Source organism: Poecilia latipinna, unplaced genomic scaffold (assembly GCF_001443285.1).
Source record: "Poecilia latipinna isolate Pla-1442-1.1 unplaced genomic scaffold, P_latipinna-1.0 Scaffold681, whole genome shotgun sequence".
Lineage (NCBI taxonomy): Eukaryota > Metazoa > Chordata > Actinopteri > Cyprinodontiformes > Poeciliidae > Poecilia > Poecilia latipinna.
In genome coordinates, this window is record NW_015113297.1 from 64,250 (window position 1) to 85,570 (window position 21,321).

General features: G+C 38.7%; 1 protein-coding gene across 5 annotated transcripts; it reads right to left on the reverse strand.

Moving 5' to 3' along the window:
• Positions 1-4,225: 4,225 nt before the first annotated feature.
• Positions 4,226-19,265, reverse strand: rilpl1 (Rab interacting lysosomal protein-like 1). 5 transcript variants are annotated; one of them, XM_015044540.1, is made up of 10 exons: positions 18,651-19,265; positions 15,498-15,645; positions 13,814-13,932; positions 12,813-13,061; positions 11,786-11,947; positions 10,092-10,142; positions 9,853-10,007; positions 8,831-8,935; positions 7,472-7,559; positions 6,309-6,402 (listed from the first exon to the last, which is right to left on the reverse strand). In XM_015044540.1, the coding sequence occupies exons 1-10, from the start codon at positions 18,939-18,941 to the stop codon at positions 6,397-6,399; spliced, it is 1,374 nt and encodes a 457-aa protein (XP_014900026.1). In that variant the 5' UTR covers positions 18,942-19,265; the 3' UTR covers positions 6,309-6,396. The 5 variants fall into 5 exon arrangements, with proteins under 5 accessions (XP_014900025.1, XP_014900030.1, XP_014900028.1 ...); XM_015044539.1 differs by lacking the exon at positions 7,472-7,559 and having other exon boundaries at positions 4,226-6,402; positions 18,651-19,258; XM_015044544.1 differs by lacking the exons at positions 7,472-7,559; positions 18,651-19,265 and adding an exon at positions 17,428-17,516 and having other exon boundaries at positions 4,226-6,402.
• Between the last annotated feature and the right edge of the window lie 2,056 nt (positions 19,266-21,321).

The following is a 21,321-nucleotide window of genomic DNA, read 5'->3' on the forward strand; positions in this document are numbered from 1 at the left end:
TGCTGAGCCAGACAGTGGCAAAGTGTCTAAAGTTAAGGTATTCTAAACACACCTTTTCACATTAAAAAAACATTAAAGTATTTCAGAATACAACATAGAATAATACAATAACATTCAAAGGGAACTCCCTCCCTCCTTTTTTTAAATAAGTAAAATTCTGAAAAGTGTGGCATACATCTGTTTTCAGGTGCTTTGACTTCAGCAGCAAGTATTTGGGAGTAAGTCTCTAACAAACATGCAAATATTCTTGTAAGATTATAATTTTAGTCTTGTTTAAAAAAAAATCCTAGCCTGGCCTGAATTCAGTCCAAATAAACAGCAGCTGTAAAACACGCTTGTCAAACAAGATGGCCGCCCTTGATGCGTCACTTTGAATTATAGAAACTCAAGGAAATCACCCTCTTCCTCCCCGCAAAATTGATTTATTAGCCAGCCCTAACTAGAGAACTTGTCTGCAAATATTTTTAAGTTTTTAACTTGCATATCTTTACTCAGAACAGCTCCTCTGGTTAATGAGCTGGAGTTTATTTAGGGGCAACAAAATTAAGGAAGCTAAAGACAAATCCACACTCTACTTTTCAGAATATATCTAAACAATTCATTCATTCAATATGAATCACATGAAATCCCAATGAAAGGCATTAAGTTTGGTTTTATAATGTGACGAGATGTGATCAGAGGTCCCTTGTTTGCATAAAGAAGGAGTCGTTAACTAGAAACTGGTTTTGATTTGGGCGACAGACACAATTGGGGTTAATGACCAGAAGTCATCGGCTCATCGGGTATTGAAGGTACTGATAGACACTTTGAGTAAATCTCTTCTTTGAAGAGAGGACTGGCGATATCGAAGCATCTAAAGCCAAACTGAAAACACTCCCAGGTCATTCTATGCTTCTTCCACAAGAGCAGGAGGATTTTATATGCTGCGTTTCCACTGACCATATAATTGCGCAACTTGACATTTCGAAAATAAATTTGCTTGAGCGAAACACCAATTTTGAAGGAAAAAAATATTTTTTTGGTGAAAAGTGCCACTTTTGCTACTTCTTTTCTTTCGTTGTATCAAAATTGGTGTATTTGACAAACTCCAATGGAAACGCTTTTTTTTCTTGATCAACAACGGGATGTTGCTGCCGGCACAAATCATGAAGAAGACAACAGGAAGATAGAGGACGATGACACAGCAGTATGTCTTTCAATGACTTATCGTGTGAACAGACTTTGTTGTATGATTTTGTGTCTTATTTAATTGAAACGCCACAATTGCGAAATTGTGTGTTTTTTTTTTTACATTAGCAGAATATTAACAGCTCTGTGCACATCTGTAATGGAAACGAAGCTACTAAGGACTTTACCAAAAGCATGTCGGAAACCCTCTCAGATCAAAAGAGGATTAGGAAATCTGTTGAGTTTATGTGAATAAAACCAGATCATTTTCAATTGTACCGCATTAGTATCAAAAAGTAAATAAGGCACAACAACATGACAGCATGAATTTATATGGAGAAAGGCGGGGCATCCTGATCTGACCATTCTAAACATAGATCTGACTTTTTTTCAAAACTTTTTTCCATTATTTTAGCATTAATTTCAGACATACTGTAAGAGAAGATTTCTGCCTGTGCACCATTTACCCCAACGGTTACCAACGTTACCGTTGGTCTTGATTTCACTTCTAGAAGGTAAATTCATTGATGAGCTATCAGCTTCTTTGCTAAATATTGTTTTTAACTTCAGACATAGAATTGGTATTATGGTACATTGTTTGTTGGTATGCTAACTAAAAATAATATACTTCTCAGAATGTGTGTGTGTGTGTGTGTGTGTGTGTGTGTGTGTGTTTCCCCCATAAATAAAGTTTGAATCATTGATATTTCAATCAATGATTTGTATTGGTTGATGGCTGACTGCGATAGGAAGTATTCATCTGAATAATAAGCAAGTTTTAAACTTTTAACTTTGTCTCCATCAACTCTGAGACAAAGACCAGAAACTAGTTTTTAACCAAATGGTCTTTATTTTATGGGCAAATTAAATCAGAGGGAAATGTTGCATGTGTTAGAGTTCCAAGACGTTTAGCAACAGATGTTCGTTGAGCGTACCAATACAGAAAATGGTGGGTTTATACTTTACGTTCAGTTAGTTGGGCAACAAAGTAGTTTAGAAAGTTGCTGACAAGCTTATTGGTGAATAAAAATGAAAATTAGTTTTGTTTTTTGTTTTTTACAAGATTGCGCATTTTTCTTAGCTGTCCCTTCTAACTCGTTGATTACTGCCTTATTATTATTAGTATTATTATTATTATTATTATTATTATTATATTGTGGATTTTTAATATGGGTAAACCTCGGGAATCCTTCTTAGAGGTGACTTGTGTAAAATGAAGTTCTTCAGGGGTTTTTGTTCCCCCTCTATTAAGATAAGTAGTTCTTTTTAACCCAAGCTACTGCTGCAGCTACACAGCATAACCATAACACAGCTGAAATGGAGGGAAACTGATTTTAGAAGTTGCCTGCGTATGTTGTCTTTTGTTGCCAAATGAAAACAAAAGTTAACCTTTATGCAACATAATTCAACTATATAACTAGAAGTATCAGCTAGCCTCTGAAGCCACCAAAAGTAACCGAATCTTGGAAGAATTTTACCTAGTTAGCTTAAAAAATGAAATGAGCTTTACCATTATTTGAAACTAATTAGGAAATATTTGGTCAGAGAGTTTCTGTTCTTTAACAAGTCAGGTTTCAAGGCTGTGTTTTCAATATGGAATTTAAGATTCAACTTTTGCATCATTGGTTATTTCTGTCACAAAAAGTTTAACTTTACATTTAAATTTTAGCTAAAGAGCCAGTTGGAAAAATACTCAAGTTTGGCATTTATCTACTCATCTTTAACTAGTTGTAGTTTGTTGGCTTGTACAGGAAGCCATTTTTGTATTAACAATAACTTTAATATTTTCTCTGCCAAGACGCATTCATTTATTTTGTTAAGTCTTTTTCTGCTCAGTTGGCATTTCTTTTTTCGAATTCATGATTAATTTTCACAGAAGCAAGCGATGTCTACACGAAGAGGCCAGTCGAGAAATTTCAAGCTACTGTCATTTCCTGTCTTAACTTCTATTTAGTAGGAATACTTGTGTAAAATGTTTTAATATAAATATTTCTAAGTACATTACATTGTAATTTCTAAGAAAAAAAAAACAATATGGAACAGATGCAACAAATATTTAAGTGGGTAAAACTGACTTTTTCCACAGTTTAGGACAGAAAATGCTTGTTGTAGCGCTGAAGAAATCTTAATGCTGGTGTTCAAGCATTCATGAATAAAGATTTAATATGCAAATAAAAGGATTGGTGCATCTGGTTTGTTTTTATGGGAAGATGAGCATTTTCTGTAGGGGTTTTTAGCTTTGGGATTCAAGCATAAAGTTGTCTTAACCGAGAAAACTGAATTTAGTACAACTACAGGGCTTCAGCAATCAGACATGCTCAAAATTTAAAGTTTTTGTCAAATGCTTCTCATCTTTTTGAGATTTCTGAAAAGGTTGATTTCCTCAATACCCAATTTTGATCCACTTCTTGCTGTGTGTCTTCACCTCCAGTGAGAGACTTTAGGATAAAGACCTTTTGACAGGAAGGGCAGGGAAAGAAACCATTTCTGTCCAAGAAGAAACATCAAAAACACACAAACAGCAGGAAGTACAAAGATGGGCTTCAAAGAGGTGCAACTTTCTAAACCACGTAGCCATAATTTGGTGACATTATATCTGCGTTATTTCTGGCATAATGGAGCACAACACCACAAGGGAAATGTAGCTTCTTAAGAAAAAAAAAAAAACTTACACTGGCATTTTTGATCGTTTTGCTGCGATATAATAAACGACAAAAACCACACCGCTAGTTCCCGCGTTAGTTAAATCCCTCGAGCAGTTACCAGATACTACTACCAGATACTATGTGGACACTCGCAGTACCGTGGTGTCGTGAATACTTCCTGGTAGTCCAGCGTCCCTTCCCATCAACCACACCTGCCGTCTCTCCAACGGCTGGGACGCCCCTTTGTCCACCTGCTTCGCTTTTCCCCGAGTGTCGAGCTAGAACTGTAGATGAGTTGGATGTCCTGCCCTCTGGTGGCCAAAAAGGGTTTACTTTTTCACTTTACGTGCTTTACGTGGATGAAAAGAAAAAAAAAATCAGCATGTAGAATCAAATGAAGACATACAACACCCTTTTCATGTTAATGACTTTAATTACTAAAGAAACAGGTTTGAACTGGAGCCATGATGCTTTTGTTACATCTGCCTGTCAGAGTGCAGACATGATAGAAGAGAAATATTGAGCTGCTTTGTCTGGACTTCCCTTTAATTCTGTGTTATTGTCCTTCCAGGCTTAATTATGTGAGAGAAAAAGAGAGAAATTGCTTAATTGCACACACACACAAACACACTTGCCTTTATCATCGTGTTCTTGCTATATAGCATTCTTGTCCTTTTACAATAATTTATTCCGGCTCTCTGAGGAGCGTAAATAAGGATAAAGTGCTGTCACTATTAAAACACACAGCTTATCTCACTGCAGCGAATGAAGCACAAACTGTAAAAACATAAAAAAAAATATAAAATGAAATAAAAACTGCATCCTTCTCATCCAAAATATTTTATCTCCTGTGCGACTTTCCTGATGTCTTCATTGCCAAGCTGAAAATGATCCATTCAGAGGACAGCAACATGGTGTTTGCTCTGTATTACGTGGTCTACAACTTTGTAAATTTGAGCTTTTTTTTCATTAAACACACCTTTCCATATATTTTTTCCCATGACTTGTATAAACGTAATGTAACACAGAGAAACATCTGCATGAAATCATGAAATAAAGCGGATGTAAAACAAAATGTTTTGGTTAAGTCGGCGAAACTAAAGCCGACTTTAGTTTCGGTTTTCAAAGTTTGGCACCAAACGCCGGGGCTGATTTGGCATCGTTAGAGTTGCAGAAGTATATAAGTGGAGGATTATTTTATACATTCAGATACAACTGGTAGAAAAGTATTGCTAGTTGATGGAGAAAATGGTTCATTTCATAATGAGTCAAAACAAAAAGAATAACATTTTCTACGGAATCCCATTTCTGCCAAGAAAATCCGACATCACAAAATTTTTATGTTAAATATCGCATAGAAGCTACATAAGCGATTTCAAAATTATTAATTATTATACTGTAATTCTATGACAAAGCTACAGTGGTTGATTTGAAAGCTATATTTTTTAGGGAGAAACCCAAATCCACTCTTATTACTGAAAATAGACGAGAAAATAGAAAACACTCCCACAAAAGTGTCAACCTTATGTGTTTGTTTTTAATAGGGCAATCACACAAACCCTATTAATGTTTTTGGCTCTACAATGATTTGAAAACCCTTGTCCTCTTTGTTTTACTAAAATATTGTTACCATTATGTATAAATGACAAGATTTTAATGTAAAAAATCTGCTGACTCAGGGATAAGGCATGTATTTAGGCCTTATAATAAGAACTAGGGAGGTTGCTTAACGTAACTTAATGAGATAAGATCTCCTGAATTTAATTTCTTATGCTAAAAGAAAGCTGAAGACGTCCATGGTATAATATTATAATTATCTCAATCATGGCATAAAGCCAAAGTTTGCCATTTTTGTCATTTGTTTGAGTTTCAGTTTACTGTTTTGACATGGCCTCAACTTTACTCATTCACGCTGTTTTCTTTGAAGAAATGGCCTCCAGTATCTCCAGTATTTAAATCATGATTAGACGCAGAGTTGATCTGTGGAGCCGCTCAGAAGTCCCTAAATGCTGGTGGTGATCACATGTCGGGACCAAAGTGGCTGGAAACGTTAAAATACTGTAAAACTAAACGGTGTCAAATTTTCCCTCGCAGCTTCACCTTCTACTGATAAAAAATAAAAATGTAGAGAACTTCCTTTTTTCAGTCGAAATAAATTTGCTTGACACTCCCGTCTCGTCTTCTCGTCAACATCCAGCCTCTCCATCCTTCAACGTGGGTCTACCACCTCCTGTGGAAACGATTCCTGGAAAACTAAAACACTGTCTGGCGTTTCAAAGCTGCACAGTCTCTAAACTGACAACGTATCGTCTCTTATTTAAATAAACCTCTTGATGCATTTCTCCGAAAAGATCCTCTTGTTTCTTGCGAGGCCCCTCAGGTTGAAGCACAGAATGAGTCTGTAGCGGTAGTTTGATGTGCGTGGGGAGGAGTGGAGTGTATTCTTGCATCCTACAGATGCTGCAGAGCCTCCTGGGCTTGTTCTGTGTACACGTCGTCTTTTTGCATCCAGGACCTGAAGCCGCCTCCGGCGTCAATTGGCGCTCCCCGCTGTGCGCCGCGCTGCTTGTCACGTGAAAAGAAGCTAAACCTGAAGAGACGACACAGAGAGGTTTGAAACACAGTCATGACTGTGAGGTCAGGAACTGAACAAAACATGAAAAGCGGTGTTAGGAGTTAGGGTAACAGTGCTGTTAATGTCGCCCCCTCCAGGGCTCTTTGGGGATAGAGTTTAGTTGTGGTTTTAGATCTTGTTTAATTTCATAGCAAAAAAACGAAAAACTAGGTGAAAGAAAATATTGTGTTTAGGGGAAATTCATTAGGAAAAATGTTGCAAATGATGTAAAAGATCTGATATAAATGTTTTTATTGCTCTCCGACTACTGACAGACCCAGAAGCAGCTGCAGAATTTATACTTTATACTTCGTACATTTTGTCAGCAACTCTTAATATCAGTAATATTTCCAGTTTCCACAAAACTGCTTTTGGGTTTCATCAGTCTAGCAGCTAGACTCTAGCTGCTGCTTCAAGATGTTTTTCCATTATTCCATCCACAATGGAGAATATCGTAGTGAAACAATCCCACACGGCATAATGCTACCATCACCAGCATCATCTCTTGATTTAGAGATGATGGCTCCTCAGTCCCAGTGAAAGGAACTTTTGGACAATCCCAACCATGTTGGACCAGTTTCAACGTGACAGTGCATGAGGACATGAGTGAGAGAGTCCAACATCAGTGTCTGACCTCACAAATGCTCTTTTGCGAGATTCTTTGATTCATTGACACTTAAAACGATTTAATTTTAAATATCCTACAGTGATCTTGTCTGTTAGATCTCTCAGAGGTCTAAATGATTTGAAAGTTACAGAATTTATTTTAAATTAATCTCTGCAGATTTTACTGTGAACCCTATAAATTGATCAGAAACATTAGAAAGTGATTCACTAAAGAACATAAAGGCCAAAGTGATTGAGTGAAACAAAACTAACGTCTATTCTGACTGGCTGATTTATTTATTTTTTTTAATGATCCACCACAACAATCAGACAGCCCCACAATCAGCCAATCAGAATACTACAAAGGTGAGGCACATGCAGCGGGGTGGAGGCTGTTAGCAGGAACCGTGACGGGCTGAAAGCCAAAATAAAGTCATACAAGCGACATGAGGCGTCTGATTGGCTGTAAAGTGGGGTCATCTGGGATCAAACCAGCCGCCACCATCGGCATTATGGCTGTGAAGATCCTGTTGCACAGAGAGGAAGAGGAGGAAGAGGAGGAGGAAGAGGAGGGTGGGGGTGGGGGATGTAACAAAAGTCATGTCAGAGTTCATTCACACACACAATGAAACACTAGCTGCGTTTCCATCCACCATAAAACTGTGAAATTTGGAATTATGAAAATAAATTTGCTGAATGGAAACAAGGCAATTCCGGAAAAAAAACCCTCAAGTTTCTCGATAAAAATGTTTTTTTCTGCCATATCGAAATTAGCGTTTTTCGCAAAACTACAACGGAAATACTTTTTTCGCAGTTCAAGAGTCAACAACTGGATGTTACTGCTAGCGGAAATGATGAAGAAGACGACAGGAAGTGGTAGGAGGATGTTTCGCAATGACTTACGACATGAACAAACTTATTCACGTGTGATTTTAATTGCGTTTCTAATTTAACGGAAACACCGTAATTGTGAAATTGTAGTTTGTTTGTTTTTTTAACATTAGCGGAATATCAACAGTTTTGCGCACATTTGTAGTGGAAACGGAGCTACTGTATTCCTGACTTTAAATACATAGTGCTGTTCTTGAAACTTTTCGTAGTTATTATTAGTTCTCCTAAACTACAATAAAGCAAGCATGAAGAGACAATAATGGTCTCAAGCACCAAAAAAGCCAACATGTGAGGAGAAGCTGTTTTAAACTGCACATAAAGGCCTTCATTAACAACAATTTAAAAAGACAATCATGTTTGTAGAGTGTAGGTGGAGAGTGTTAGTGACAAACACAGAAAAGGCAACAACAAAAGCGGGAAAAGAATTTCCCGGATCGTCAGATTTCTACCTAGTGGCTACTTATGGTAGATCACTGGGTTTGTGTTTGGTAGCGAAAGTTTTCAGAGAACATACATTTTCCCATGCAGCCACAAAGAGCACTTATTTAGAGTTCAGCAAGTTTCACTGTGTAACCTCTAGTTTATTTTCACAGCCAGACAAACGCAGGAAGAGACTGTCGCAATGTGCTGTTTTCCTCAGATGACCAATAACAGGATTTTTTTTGGATGTGTGTATGTGTGTGTGTAAGGTTGTGATGTACTGCTACAAGCTTGAAATAAAGTTATGAACCTGCAGATCCGCTTCTCTGGGAGATAAACGGCTGAAGCAAGAACGCAAAACGACACCCTTTGCTTTGCACATGCAAACTAATCATTTGCCTTAACGCAGAGCAGGGAGGGAGACTGTGACAGGCTGCTGCCCACCCTACAGGTCGGGTGTGTTTGTGGGCATGAAGCTGTGACTTACAGTCGCTTGATTCCCGATTCGGGCTGGGCGGACGACCGAGAGCGGGTCCTCAGCTCAGGGGAGGGAGACGGAGAAGGAGTTGCGATGTCATCGTCTACTTCATCACTGTGAAAAGAAACGATTACAGTCATCAAGCACATATGTGTGGAAAATGCAGGATGAAAGTGTTTCCTCTGAATACGCTAACAAATCAAGAAAAATGCATTTTACACAAGAACATGTTGGCAATGAACAAAAGAATGTGGCAATGTGTTTATTTTATTGCGAAATGAGTGCAGAAAACTAAGTGAGAAAGAGCCATATTGTACCAAGTGGAGAAATGAATGAAACCTGGACTAGCATCATAGAAATACATTGAAGTATACATGATTTGAGGCTCATGAAGAAAATATTTGGACAAATGCTTGTTTTTCCAAATATTGTTGGATTATAAAACTTTACTAAATAAATAGTTTTTATTGAAGTCTTCAAGCAGGACTCTCATATTTTACTTTTGTTGGGTTTATTTAGCCTCTTACAAGTATCTGAAAAATAAAGATCCTGGACGAGCCCCCAATTTATTTACAGCAGCAACCATTCCAAGACGGACACAGACAATTTAATAGTAGATAGATTTTTGCACTCACTGTACACTTTCAGTAAAAAAAATACCATTATGATTGGGTGACTGTATTGTACTCATTGTTATAACTTTTGACAATATTATCGATATCTCTTCTTTTGTTTATTTATAACGTGGAATGTTCATATAATTTATAATGGGTACAGATAGAAGAATGACACTGTGGAAAATTGTTACTATTTGTTGTTTAAAAAGATATAGACAGATGAGGATGACTCAAAGGTACGATGCAACAAGAGAAACCACAGTATGCAAAGTGATCTTTTTTCGTTCCAAATAGCATCACATCAACAGGAAATCAGCCCAGCATGAAGGCCAGAAGAAGAACGATTGAAAGGAAGCAGCTCTGTTATTGTTGGTCCAGTCATAAGCTAGGAAGAATCCACTCCACTCCATCTACCTCTTGTAGTACGTCAGCTCTTCCTGCAGTAGAAACACTTTGGCCTTCAGCTCATTCCTCTCGTGCAAGACGTCCCTCAGCTCCTGCAGCGTGAAGCGGGGCCGGTTGGGGTCCTTCGGGTCCACTCCGCCCGACTCCTCCTCGCACATCGCCTCCTGCCGAGACAGCGGTGCATCACACAGAGTGAACTAAACCGGCCAGCATGGAAGGAGGAGGAAGCGGGTACGAGGCGAGGATACCTTGGTGAAATATTGGAACACACCAGGCATGTCCTCGTCACACATCGCCTCCTGGTGGCAGATGTTGGACTTCAAGTCAGATATGAGCGTTTTTGTTTTGTTTTTTTTTGTTTAAAACATGTAATTAGTTTGTCTGTATCTCTTTTGTCTTAAAGATGTGACGTGTTTCTCACTTTTAACTCAGCAAACCAGAAACAATCGCATTCGGTTAAAGAAAAACACCCCAAACACATGCAGCTCACTAAGCCACGCAGGGACTGGTTAGAATTTACTCTTATGGATACAAGTTTTAAAGGAACAACGTCTGACATCATACATTTAATTACAATTTTTTCCAAATTCAATCAGTTTTCCAATTTTTAAATGGACACCACTTTCTCATTTATGACAAAATAAGTGAACACTCAACTGAGGCCACAGAACAGAAGAAATAAGGAAAAATGTTTTCTGCTGAAGCTGCTGACCTCCGGGGTTCACACAAACACCAAAAGAGAGACGCGCTTTTCAGCAGGCGGCCTCTGTGGATAATGACGCTGCAATTTACAGGAGTTATTAGCCATTTGACAGTATGGTTATTACTACAAAAGTTATTTATGTACAAATGTACATCATTTCTCACCGCGTCAGATAAATGTTCTTAAAAAGGTATTCATGTCGCCTTCTGGTATGAACAGTAGAAGAGGGCTTGTTGGAGAGAAATATCAACAGAGCTGTCCGAGAGCATTTCTGCATAAAACACGGCGACAAACTTCTGATCAATCACATGACACTTCGACTGGGCCTGGCGTCAAGTTCGGGAGGCGGATGCTTCTCCGTGAACAAAATGATGTGATTTCTGTCGCGCGTCTACGTCAGTCAGAGTCGATCGCGGCACTTCAGATGAAGTATGTGGGGAATTCACAGAACTACACACCTGTCTTGTACCGGTCCGTTTTTACGTTCTTAATCATCAATATGTCCCAGAGAAACTGGAAAAGTGTTCAATTTTCTTATTTTAGGAACACTTCTGCTAACATTGTAGCAGTCATATAGTATAGTTTTAATGACTAATAGGTTGAAAATGGCTGATTTTAAGTGTTGTGTATGTTTTGGTGGGTGGGCTTGTCGGTGTCTATTATTGTCTATTATTTTCAACAGGGAAACATGTTTCCATATTCAGACACTCAATATATAAATGATCTATTCCAACCAATTTCATTTGAGGTTCAGAGTTTCCACTGAATATTTTACTGATGTGACATTTTTATCTCCACATGAGATCCTTTGATCTTTTTGTTGCACGTTGGGAGTTTCCAACGAACACACAGATGATTAAATATAACCTCTAAAAATAAATCGTCTAATATTTCTAAGTCTATTGCTGCCTAAAACACCTGCTAAAAAATCCCCCACTTGTTTCTTTTTGGTTGGAAGATGAACCAGCCTTTCAGGGTTTGTTGATCACTGAAACAACAACTTCAAGTGCCGCCTGAGGTTGAGTCGTCATGCTGATCTATATTTAGAGGCATCGTCAGTGCAGTCATCTAAAAGTTCTCACCCACTTGGCGGGAGAGGAAAAAACAAATCCCCCGCTGACACGTGTTAGTTTTCAGACTGCCATGCAGAGCCACTCCGCCCGCGTCACGCCGTTAGACCGGCAGCTTTTTGAAGCCGTCGTCGTGGAGAAAACTAAACATCACGCCAGCCTGCATTACCCAAAGCCACGCAGCTTCCTCCTCATCTTCATGTCCTTCTGAGCTGAGGAAGGAAGTATGGGTCTGCGGAGGCGGCTCAAAGCCCCCCGCCGTCAGCCGGCAGGCGCCCGGTCTGTCTGACCAACCCTCAGCGCTCAAAACCACTGCGGCGCTCTTATCCCGCTGGCGAAATGAAAAACACTTTATTATTCCCCAAACAGTCTCTGAGGTAAATGTGACGGAAGATCTTCAGCAGAATGTTTCTGCGCATCAACTTGGAGGATTTAACTTTAATTTTTAAAAAACGTGTTTCATTTAAATTTTTTAAACCTTCACTGTGTCGAGACAATGCAGGATGAAGCACATAAACTGGGTCCCAATGCTTACTGCAGAAATCCATTGCTCAGTCAAAAACAACCAATCAGAGCCAAGAGGAGGGTCTTAGCACTGTCAATCACCCTCATGGATGCAACGCTCACACCCTTGCCCTTGCTCTTTGCTAGGCTACAGCTTGTTCTGCCATGAATGCCAAGGCTAGTTAGCCTGGTGGTGGATATAAAGTTTTCCTGGAATGATGTCTTGGTTTTCTACCATTAGCACATTTAGCAGCGCGTATGCAAGCTTAACTGACAGCGCTAAGATCCTCCTCCTGGCTGTGACTGGTTGCTTTAGACCAGGAACAATGCATTTATGGGAGGAGTTTTATTTTTTCACTATTTCACATACTAGCATGACATAGTGACAGTTTTAAGAAACATGTAAAAAAAATAAAATAAAATAGTGTTTATAAAAGTTGCATAAGGCAGCTTGAAAGAGAAATTGAGGTTATACTATGGAAACATAAAAAACAGCAAAGCTACAGAGAAAAACCTTGACGAGTCCATGGAGGAAACACATCTATCACAGCTGAATGAAGTCACTTCTTTTGTCTCGTTAAACCGCCGACATTAAATACGAGCAAATATTTAAATTCCAAGCGTCTCAGAGTTGTCCCTGATATATTTAAAAGCAGCTGTCAGCCTGAACTTGATCTCTGTGCGTCTCTCACCTCTGCCGGTGACGGCGGCTGAGGCACCAGGAGCTCCTCGGGGCTCTGCGCCGTCGGCTCTCCGTGGAGACGCTCCCGTAGGCGCGTCACTTCCTGCCGCAGGGCGCAGACTTCCTGCGCCTGTGCCTGGGCGCCGGCCTCCAGCTCCACCTTCTGCCCGATCAGCGCTTTGCCCTGAGCCTCCACCACGGAGATCTTGTGCCGCAGGTCGTGGTTGATTTTCATGAGGCGAGACTGCTGCTGCTGGAGCTGCAGGAGGAAAAGACGGAGTTGTTTTAAATATACAAAATAAACAAATAAAACAAGAGAAATAACAAGTAAAATGATTTATGAAGTTTCTGTAAATGCAATTGTCCTTCAAAAAAGGGGATAGTTACAATCTGGAGGACAATCCAGAACAAATTCGCTGGTTAAGATCATCTACACTGCAGTGTTGAATGCATGAGGCCATAACAGAAGGTTAACTTTAACGGCCAATCAAACGTAAGGCAGATATGCAACAATGTGGAGGGAGTATTAAAAAAAAAAGAAATTTGATGCCAACATTGTAAAAACACAAAATCTTACCATGTATATCTGACGTAGTCTTTGGTGCAATTATCTTAATTCATTTGAAATAAGAAAATATAATTTACAAGTTATTTTTCAGTAAGATATAGGAGCTTGTTTTAAGTCAATAATTCCTTAATATTGATGAAGAAGTACTAGTTCAACTGGCAGATTTTTCACTAATAATAGATTTAATTCCATGTTACAAGTGAAATAATCTGCTAGTGGAACTTGGACTTTTTCATCAATATTCAGGAATTATTAACTTAAAACAAGCTCCTGTATCTTTCTAAAAAAGTTACTTGTAGGTTATTTCAGTCTTTTTCCCCAAGTATTCTAAGATATTCTCGCTAGAAACTAGACAAAACCACTTGGTAAGATGTTGTGTTTTTGCGGTGTAAGTTTTTCCTGCCATTCTCTCTGACGCCCCTTTGCAGAGGAAGTGGCCTTACTGCTTCTACGTCCTCGTTTTTCAGCGTTAGCTCGCGGTCCTTCGCTCGAATCTCATCCCTCTGCTTGTCCACCACCTCCTTCAGCTTCATCATCACCTGCTTCTCCCTCTCCGTCATCCCTGGAAGAGAGCAGCTGAGTGTTGGACTGCAAACTGAGAAGATCTATTTCTGACATTTTTTTTTTTTTAATCCCCAGCGTTTATTAGCAGAGAGAGAGGGGGGAGAAGCCACGGAGGCCGATTTGTGTGCGAGTCTGGCAGGTGTTGACCAGCACTGAGGCTGGTCTGTCCGGCGGGGCGGCGGGATCACTGCGGCGTCTGTGTCGGACGACACAGAGGTCGAGACGAGGCGGACACAGAGAAGGCTTTCTTTGTGTGCGCCTCTGTGCGAGGCCGTTGAGCGAAGAACTGAGAGACATGTAGCGGACTTTTTACGTTTTGTTTTGTTTTTTGAAGAGAAAATGTCAAATTCCACAACGTGAAAATACAAAATTGACCTTTCCGGGTCGTAACCTCAAGCAACAGAAGAACAAAGCATTTCTCTCAAATATGTTTAAAGCAACTTCTGCAGAGAAATGAAAGAGAATTAGGTTTATTCCTGGCATTAACTTTAAAACAGGAAACTACAACATCTGTATTCTTATTAACAAGATTAATATGCTATATTGGCATGGATTAGCTAACATTATAACCTTAGACGGTTTTGGTTAGAAGAAAATGCTGCAAAATCTTTCACCTTTTGTCTTTGGGTGACACTTCAGTCACTGAAGCTTTGAGTCCAATTTTCATCTCATTGTGTTTTAATAAATCATTAAAATGTTATTCATCTCCATTATGATGGAACGTGAACTATCGTTTCCCACTTGGATGAACAGGTGTAAACATTTCCACTGTCCAAAGGAAGAAAAAAAATCAATTACGTAGCGCATTGAAGTAGTGTGAAGTAATAATAAGATCAAGTCAGTAAAACAAACATGAGCTCCGAACGTCTCTACATATATTATGTCATAAAGAGGATTCTAATAGTTTTGGGTTTTTCATTGTAGTTTAGTTTTATTTCTTTGTGACTTTTTGTTTGTATATTTCATTTAGTCTTAGTTTTTAGAATGCGTTTGTGAGTTTTTGTTAGTTCCTATTAGTTCAGTGTTGTTTAGTTTTAATTTAGTCGTCTCAGTTTTTTCAGACTTTGGTTCATTTTTTGGTTCAGAATTCAAAGTGTTGCATTGTGATTATGAACACATCAATTTGGTCAGTAAATACTCAGCAGAAGATCCCATTTTCTAAAAATGTATTCAGTTATTACAAAGCAAATGACAGATTCTGGTGTTTTCTCCCAACTTTTGCTGAAGCCATTTTGCGTCAAGCAGAATATTGAGCTTCGTAATTTGCAGGCGTCCGACATGAACTGTTTGTGTGTGAAATGAATCTAGTTCGAAAGGCCAATAAATAGATTCACAAACACAAAAACAAAGAACATTTATGATTTCAGCATGATAAACGCATGATATAGTTCCAGTTTTTCTCCACTAATTACCGTTTCTATTTACTTTAGTTAACGAAAACGTTTCCTCAATTTCAGTTTTCGCTATTTCGTTACGTTTTAGTTTTAACCGTGACGACCTTTGGTGAGAAGAACACGTGACCTCCGGGTCTCTACGGCGTGCTCTCAGGAGCGCCGGCCTCACCCTCGTGCCTCTGCAGGTCCTCCTCGTTCACAGAGTCTTTGAGGGACATGTTGGACAGGAGGTTCTTGTTCTCCTCCTGCAGCTGAGCGATCTGGGACAGGAGGTCCTGGGCCTCTCCCCGCCACACGTCCTCCACCCGCTCCAACTCCTGAACACACACATTTTTAAACAACTCATTATTACACGACTTAAATCTCAAAGTGAAGCTCCATAATCTGCTGATCTGACCCAGATCCAGAGATGTAGCGGTGCTGTCTCACTTTAAGTGAGAACTAATAAGGAACGAGTTTTCATTTCACGACAGCGTGAACATCCTGGCTAACACAGGGTCTGTATCTGAGTCATGTCTTTAAATTTTACACCACAGTAAAGTCTGATTCACAGCAAATCAGAATTCAGTTATTGTCACTGCGCAAGAAAGCACGACAACATTTCAAAAGATAGAACAAAAAACACAAACATCATAAGACATGGGTAGACAGGTGCCTGAAGCTGCAGTCAATAGCATTTTTTTGGGGGGAAAGTTGCTAAATTAACAACGGCAGAGACGTGACCTGGTGGGCGGTTTGACGTTAACATCAGCCGATCACTTATGTCCCAAAATAAAGGATTTCTGGGCCTACTTATCGGAGCAATCCTATTGTGGAGGGTAAAGTCAGAACAATGTGATGGCCCCTCTCCAACTTGTTGCTGTGCACTGCTTGTCAGCTGGCTGACAGTATGCTAGTACATCTAGAAGCAATAGTCATGGGCTGTTATTAAGGTAACCAGCTAACCCCAAATAACTGTGATACACAGCAACACACCGTCTTCAGTCAGAGGCTTTTCATACGGCTGCTGTGACACAAACTGCTGCAGTATTCTGCGTGGCTCTACCTCTGAATGTAGGAAGGTTTCTATATATTTTTCAGAATTATATCAAAAATTCCAAATAACGATGAATAAAGGCTTTTCATGAGCTGCATTAGAAACAGCTGGTTCTGGTTCTGCAGCTGAGGAAGAGCTACTATTAACTCTGCGTTTAGACCTGACTGACGTAAAGAAAGGATCTCTCAGTTTTTCCACTTGGTTAAACTGCTCTGCTCAGGATAATCTCTCACTCTGAGAGATTTTGACTCATCTAAGTAAATGAACCCTTGAGATGCCATCCAGGTCAACTCCATCAACAAGACGGGAGATGAATCATCTGGAAGAACCGCTGAAATGAAACCGACCAGGATAATTAATGTATTGTTAGCAACTCTCTGTGCGCTGCAGCACCGAGACAGAAGGAAACGAGTCAGTTCATCTGTTTGTTTTTTAGGTTTGTCTGTTCATTTAGACAGCACACCTCTTTTTTTCTTTAATATTATAATATCTACTGACTGATCTGATATTATTGAAGCCAGAAGTTTACAGTCACCTTTCCTCTCACGTTAAATCAGACCAAGCTTTTCTTATTTTAGGCCGGTTATACGACATTAATAAATAAATCTCTGACATATTCACTCATCGTCGGGGCATTTAGCAAACAGAAATAATTGTTGTAATTTTAACTAACCTAAAACAAGAGAAGTTTGGTTTGTTTCAACTTCAGAGAGTGAGGGGAAAAAACACATGTATCTTTATATTTCTGGTTTCAAGTTTAAATAGTGTGTGAAACGTCTGTTTCAGTTGTGTTGCAGTTATTCTTATTTTCCAATAATGTTTAAAATAAACTAAAAAGAAAAAAGAAACTAAATCCAGAGAGTTTAAATCATCTGATGACCTTTGTTCAAAAGCAAGCGCACCTCAACAGAAGGTCAGCTAATGTTGCTGGAGTTACAGAAAAAACATTTCAGCTTCTTATTGTGTGTTAGAAAGAGAGAGAGAGAAAAAGCAAAGTGCCCTCATTAGTTTTGTAGGGATAAAACTACCACAAAAACCTTAACCTGCTATCTGTCCTACTCACATTTCTTCCACGAGAGCGTTTGAGGTATTCTGCGCGTGAAACTCAACGCAGCTCGGTCGCACTTTTCTCGCACGCGCGCCAGCCACGGCGTCCACTATCTCACAGTCATGAGACCCAGTTAATCAGTCTGCTGCCGACTCTGTCACTGTCACGAGAAGCTGACCTGGAAACTGTTTTACGGCACTCAGCAGACCGACTGCTACCGCTAAATAAAAATCACAGCATGCCCATGTTTTCCCTTATCAGCTGCAGCTGTAAAATGTGAAGCAGAATGTTACGTTATGTTTACATATCGAGATTTTTACTCGTAGTTTTTGTTATTATACTGCTTAGCTGTTTATTTCAATGTATTCTCAGATTAAATCATTTCATTTTGTTCTCTAAAGTCTGGTTTCGTACTTTGCAACTGCATATATTTAGTAATTTTATTGAGACTTTATGCAAAAAACTCAAAGAACTTAAGTTTGTATCATAATTTTTATTTTTTTTTTTGAAAAATTGAATGGCCATGAATATTTTTACAAGTTACTGTATATCAGGGGTGTCAAAGGTGAGGCTCGGGTTGTTTGCAGTCCTTTGAATAATTTTGTGCAGCCTTAGTTCAACAGCGGAGCTCAAGTCTAGTAAATGGACACTTTATTTTATCTTTTAGGGTGATAATTTCAGATAAATAAAATATTCTTCAAATAAAAAGAAAATATTAGGCACTTGATTGACCCCTTTTCTGCTTCATCTTCATTTCGGAGTCAATGTAACTACAATACCGTGTAAATACAACTAAATTTTATTCTTTTGAATAAGATTTTAGAGCACAAAACAACCTATCACCTCAGGCATATAGTTAGCCCTTTATAACAATAAAAAATATGAAAGTTGTCTGGAGGTTTCCTTGTAAGTGCTGCTGATACGCAGATTTAATGTCAGTATTTAGTAAAAATACTTTATTATTTTTAAACTACGTCCAGATTTATTGCATTTGAAATTTGCTCTTAATTCATTAGTCAAATATTTTCAGCCCTTTCATGACTTTAACTTGTATCCTTAAAAGATTCACTTACATATTTATTTTTATACTTCAATAATATTTTAATGAAGCAATTTCTCTTGGGTTAAATTTTCAGTAAGCACACTGTAGTGTGACCGGCGCAGTGAGTCGGTAGAACCAGACCAACATGGCTCTCCCTCGGTCAGTCAGTCTGCCGTGCTGCCCCGCTCTGTCACACCTGTCTGTGCTTCTTCTCCTTCTCCAGCCGGTCTATCCGCTCCAGCCGCAACCTGTCCAGCTCCAGCCGCAGCTCCTCGATGTCCGGGCTCATGCTGCTGCGGCTCACCATCACCTCCAGGATCTCAAGCACCCGCACCACTTTGGGCATCAGCCGGGACAGAGCCTCGCAGCCGTACTGATCTATGATCCGCTCGAACTCCTGGCCCACCACCGCCGCGATGTCGTAGACGTCCATCACCGTGAGGTCGGCGACGTTCTTCTCCAGAGCCGAGCCGAAGTCCTCCATCATGACGGGATGTTTCGGCCCTCCCGGTTTCCTACGCTTCCTTCGCCACAACAAACTTCCTTCCCCGAGACGAACAAGTCAGCCAAGTTCCACCCCGGACGATTTCGCTTCACAACCAGGGCCGAAATAAACCATAAAGGAATTTAAAACACTAAAACTACCAATTATTCAACGTTTGACGCTCATTCCAAGCTTCGAATCGATTTGTTTGGAATGAAAATCGCAGTCGTCCCATTGCTGCCCGGCCGGAGCGGATGTCCCCTGGAAGCTAGCGGGTAACATTGTCAATGAACACAATGATAGCAGCGGTGAAAGAGCAGAACTTCCGGCGAGGCGACTCAAAATAAAACTCAAAAAATTAAGTCTGTTTCTAATTAAAAATTCTTAATTTTATTTAGGAGTACGGTGTGCATGTGTTTTGTTTTTATGTGTTGATACGTACATTTTTATTTAAGTTTCTCCGCTGCTGTTATTTATCCCCTGTTAGTTAATTGTCCCACTGTTTAAACTAAATCCAGATGTTGGTGTTAAGTAGCAATAAAAAAAAGTTATTCATGGAAGTCAATTTTCGCCACTCTGATGAAAAAAAACCCCTTAAATGTCATAAGTATGACTCAACTATTTTGTGAGATAATAATGAGATAGGTACAAAAATCTAATTAGTATCATATAATAATGAGGTAACTAGTCATTATTGAGAGTATCTCATTATGAAATAACTAAGTCATAATTAGCTTTAGATATCATGAGATGCTATCTCCTTACAGTTTCTCGAAATAATGAGACGCTAATCTGATGCTAATCTGAATGCTATCTCCTTGCAGCATTTCATAATAATGAGACGCTAGTAGGAGATAGGAGAAATTAGCTGATGAGCTAATTTCAGATTAGCATCTCATGATGTTTTTCTTCAACACATCTTTATCTTATGAGATGCTATCTCCTTAGCATCTCAAACTATTGAGATGCTAAGGAGATAGCATCTCCTTAGCTAAGGAGATAGCATCTCATTATACTATCAAGATCTCATTATTATGAGACGCTATCTCATAATAATTATGAGCGATGAGACACAAGTTTTCTTTCTCTTCATGTGTGGCGGAAATGGGCTTCCGTGATTCTACAAGTAGTTTTTCTGCACCATAATTTTTTACTTGAGTAATGTAATTTGAAGTAACCTTACTCTTACTTGATTACAATTACTGACTGCTCTACCCACCTTTAGTTACTTCACTAAATGAAAAAAAGCTTAGCTAAAAATACACCAGATACAAATAGTTTAAACAAGTGAAATGTCTTGTTCGTACACAAACTGCTGAGCCCTCTGCAGGTCACAATAAATATTGTTACCAGAAGCACTATGTTCTAAGTTATATGCAATACCTACTGTACGTGTTGGTTTCAAAGGTTTACCGTCCAGATAGATAAATATGGAATATTTTGGGATAAAATTTCGCATTTTAAACATGTTATTTCTGTTATTGCAACGTCTTTTCACAAGAGGGCGCTGTGACACAACTAATATCTGCAGTCATTCAATCGTGCTGCAATGGAGCTGATGAAGGTGAGAAGTAAATATTTTTTGACTGTTTTTTGACGTTATGTAATAATGTGTGACGTAGTAATTGATTTGAACTGGATACTTATGTTTGGACAAAAAGAACTAAGCAGACTGTGCTGGATTGTCCTGCTTTTACCATCATCTTCCACCTGAATACTAATGAGAACCACTCCAATAACCTAATCATTAGATAAAACAAATTTTCAGCTCTATCACTTTTTTGAGTTTCAAATTATATTTTTAAGTGCATAAAGTAAGAAAAAAACAACAATAACAGAAAAAACGAAAACTTGGCGTGCTTTTCAACCTGCTGCTGCTTCTGCTCCCTCTCGTGCTGCTGCTGCCTTTTGTGATAATTGATTGATTTTTTTTAAGACTGATGGTCCACATAAACACAATAAATCAAAGACACATAATACATAATGCACAACAATAAAAACATAAACGACATGCACAGCTATGCACATTTTTAGACTTGTTTTTTGCAAATTAGACACAAAATGCCAGTTTTAATGGCAACTTCAATTCTATGCCATTGCCCTTTTTGATATTCCAGATAAAAAATAAATGAATGTACTTTCATCAGAAAAGCATGTTATCAGACCACTGTGCACTTTGGTCTTTTCTAGAGTGACTTAAAACAATAAAAGCAATAATTGTATATGTTTGTTTTTCTTCCACACAACCTTATCTTATGTTTACACCATATGCATATCAATATATATATATATATATATATATATATATATATATATATATATATATATATATATATATATATATATGTGTAGATAAAAAATATATATATATATCTATATATAT

Excerpts from the sequence above, each read along its gene's own strand:
- rilpl1 (XM_015044539.1), bottom strand. The coding sequence starts at position 18,941 with ATGATGGAGGACTTCGGCTCGGCTCTGGAGAAGAACGTCGCCGACCTC. Across the intron at positions 13,062-13,813 it reads AAAACGAGGACGTAGAAGCA|CTCCAGCAGCAGCAGTCTCG; the intron begins GTAAGGCCACTT and ends TTCCTCCTGCAG. Across the intron at positions 8,936-9,852 it reads GAGCTGACGTACTACAAGAG|TGATGAAGTAGACGATGACA; the intron begins GTAGATGGAGTG and ends TTCTTTTCACAG.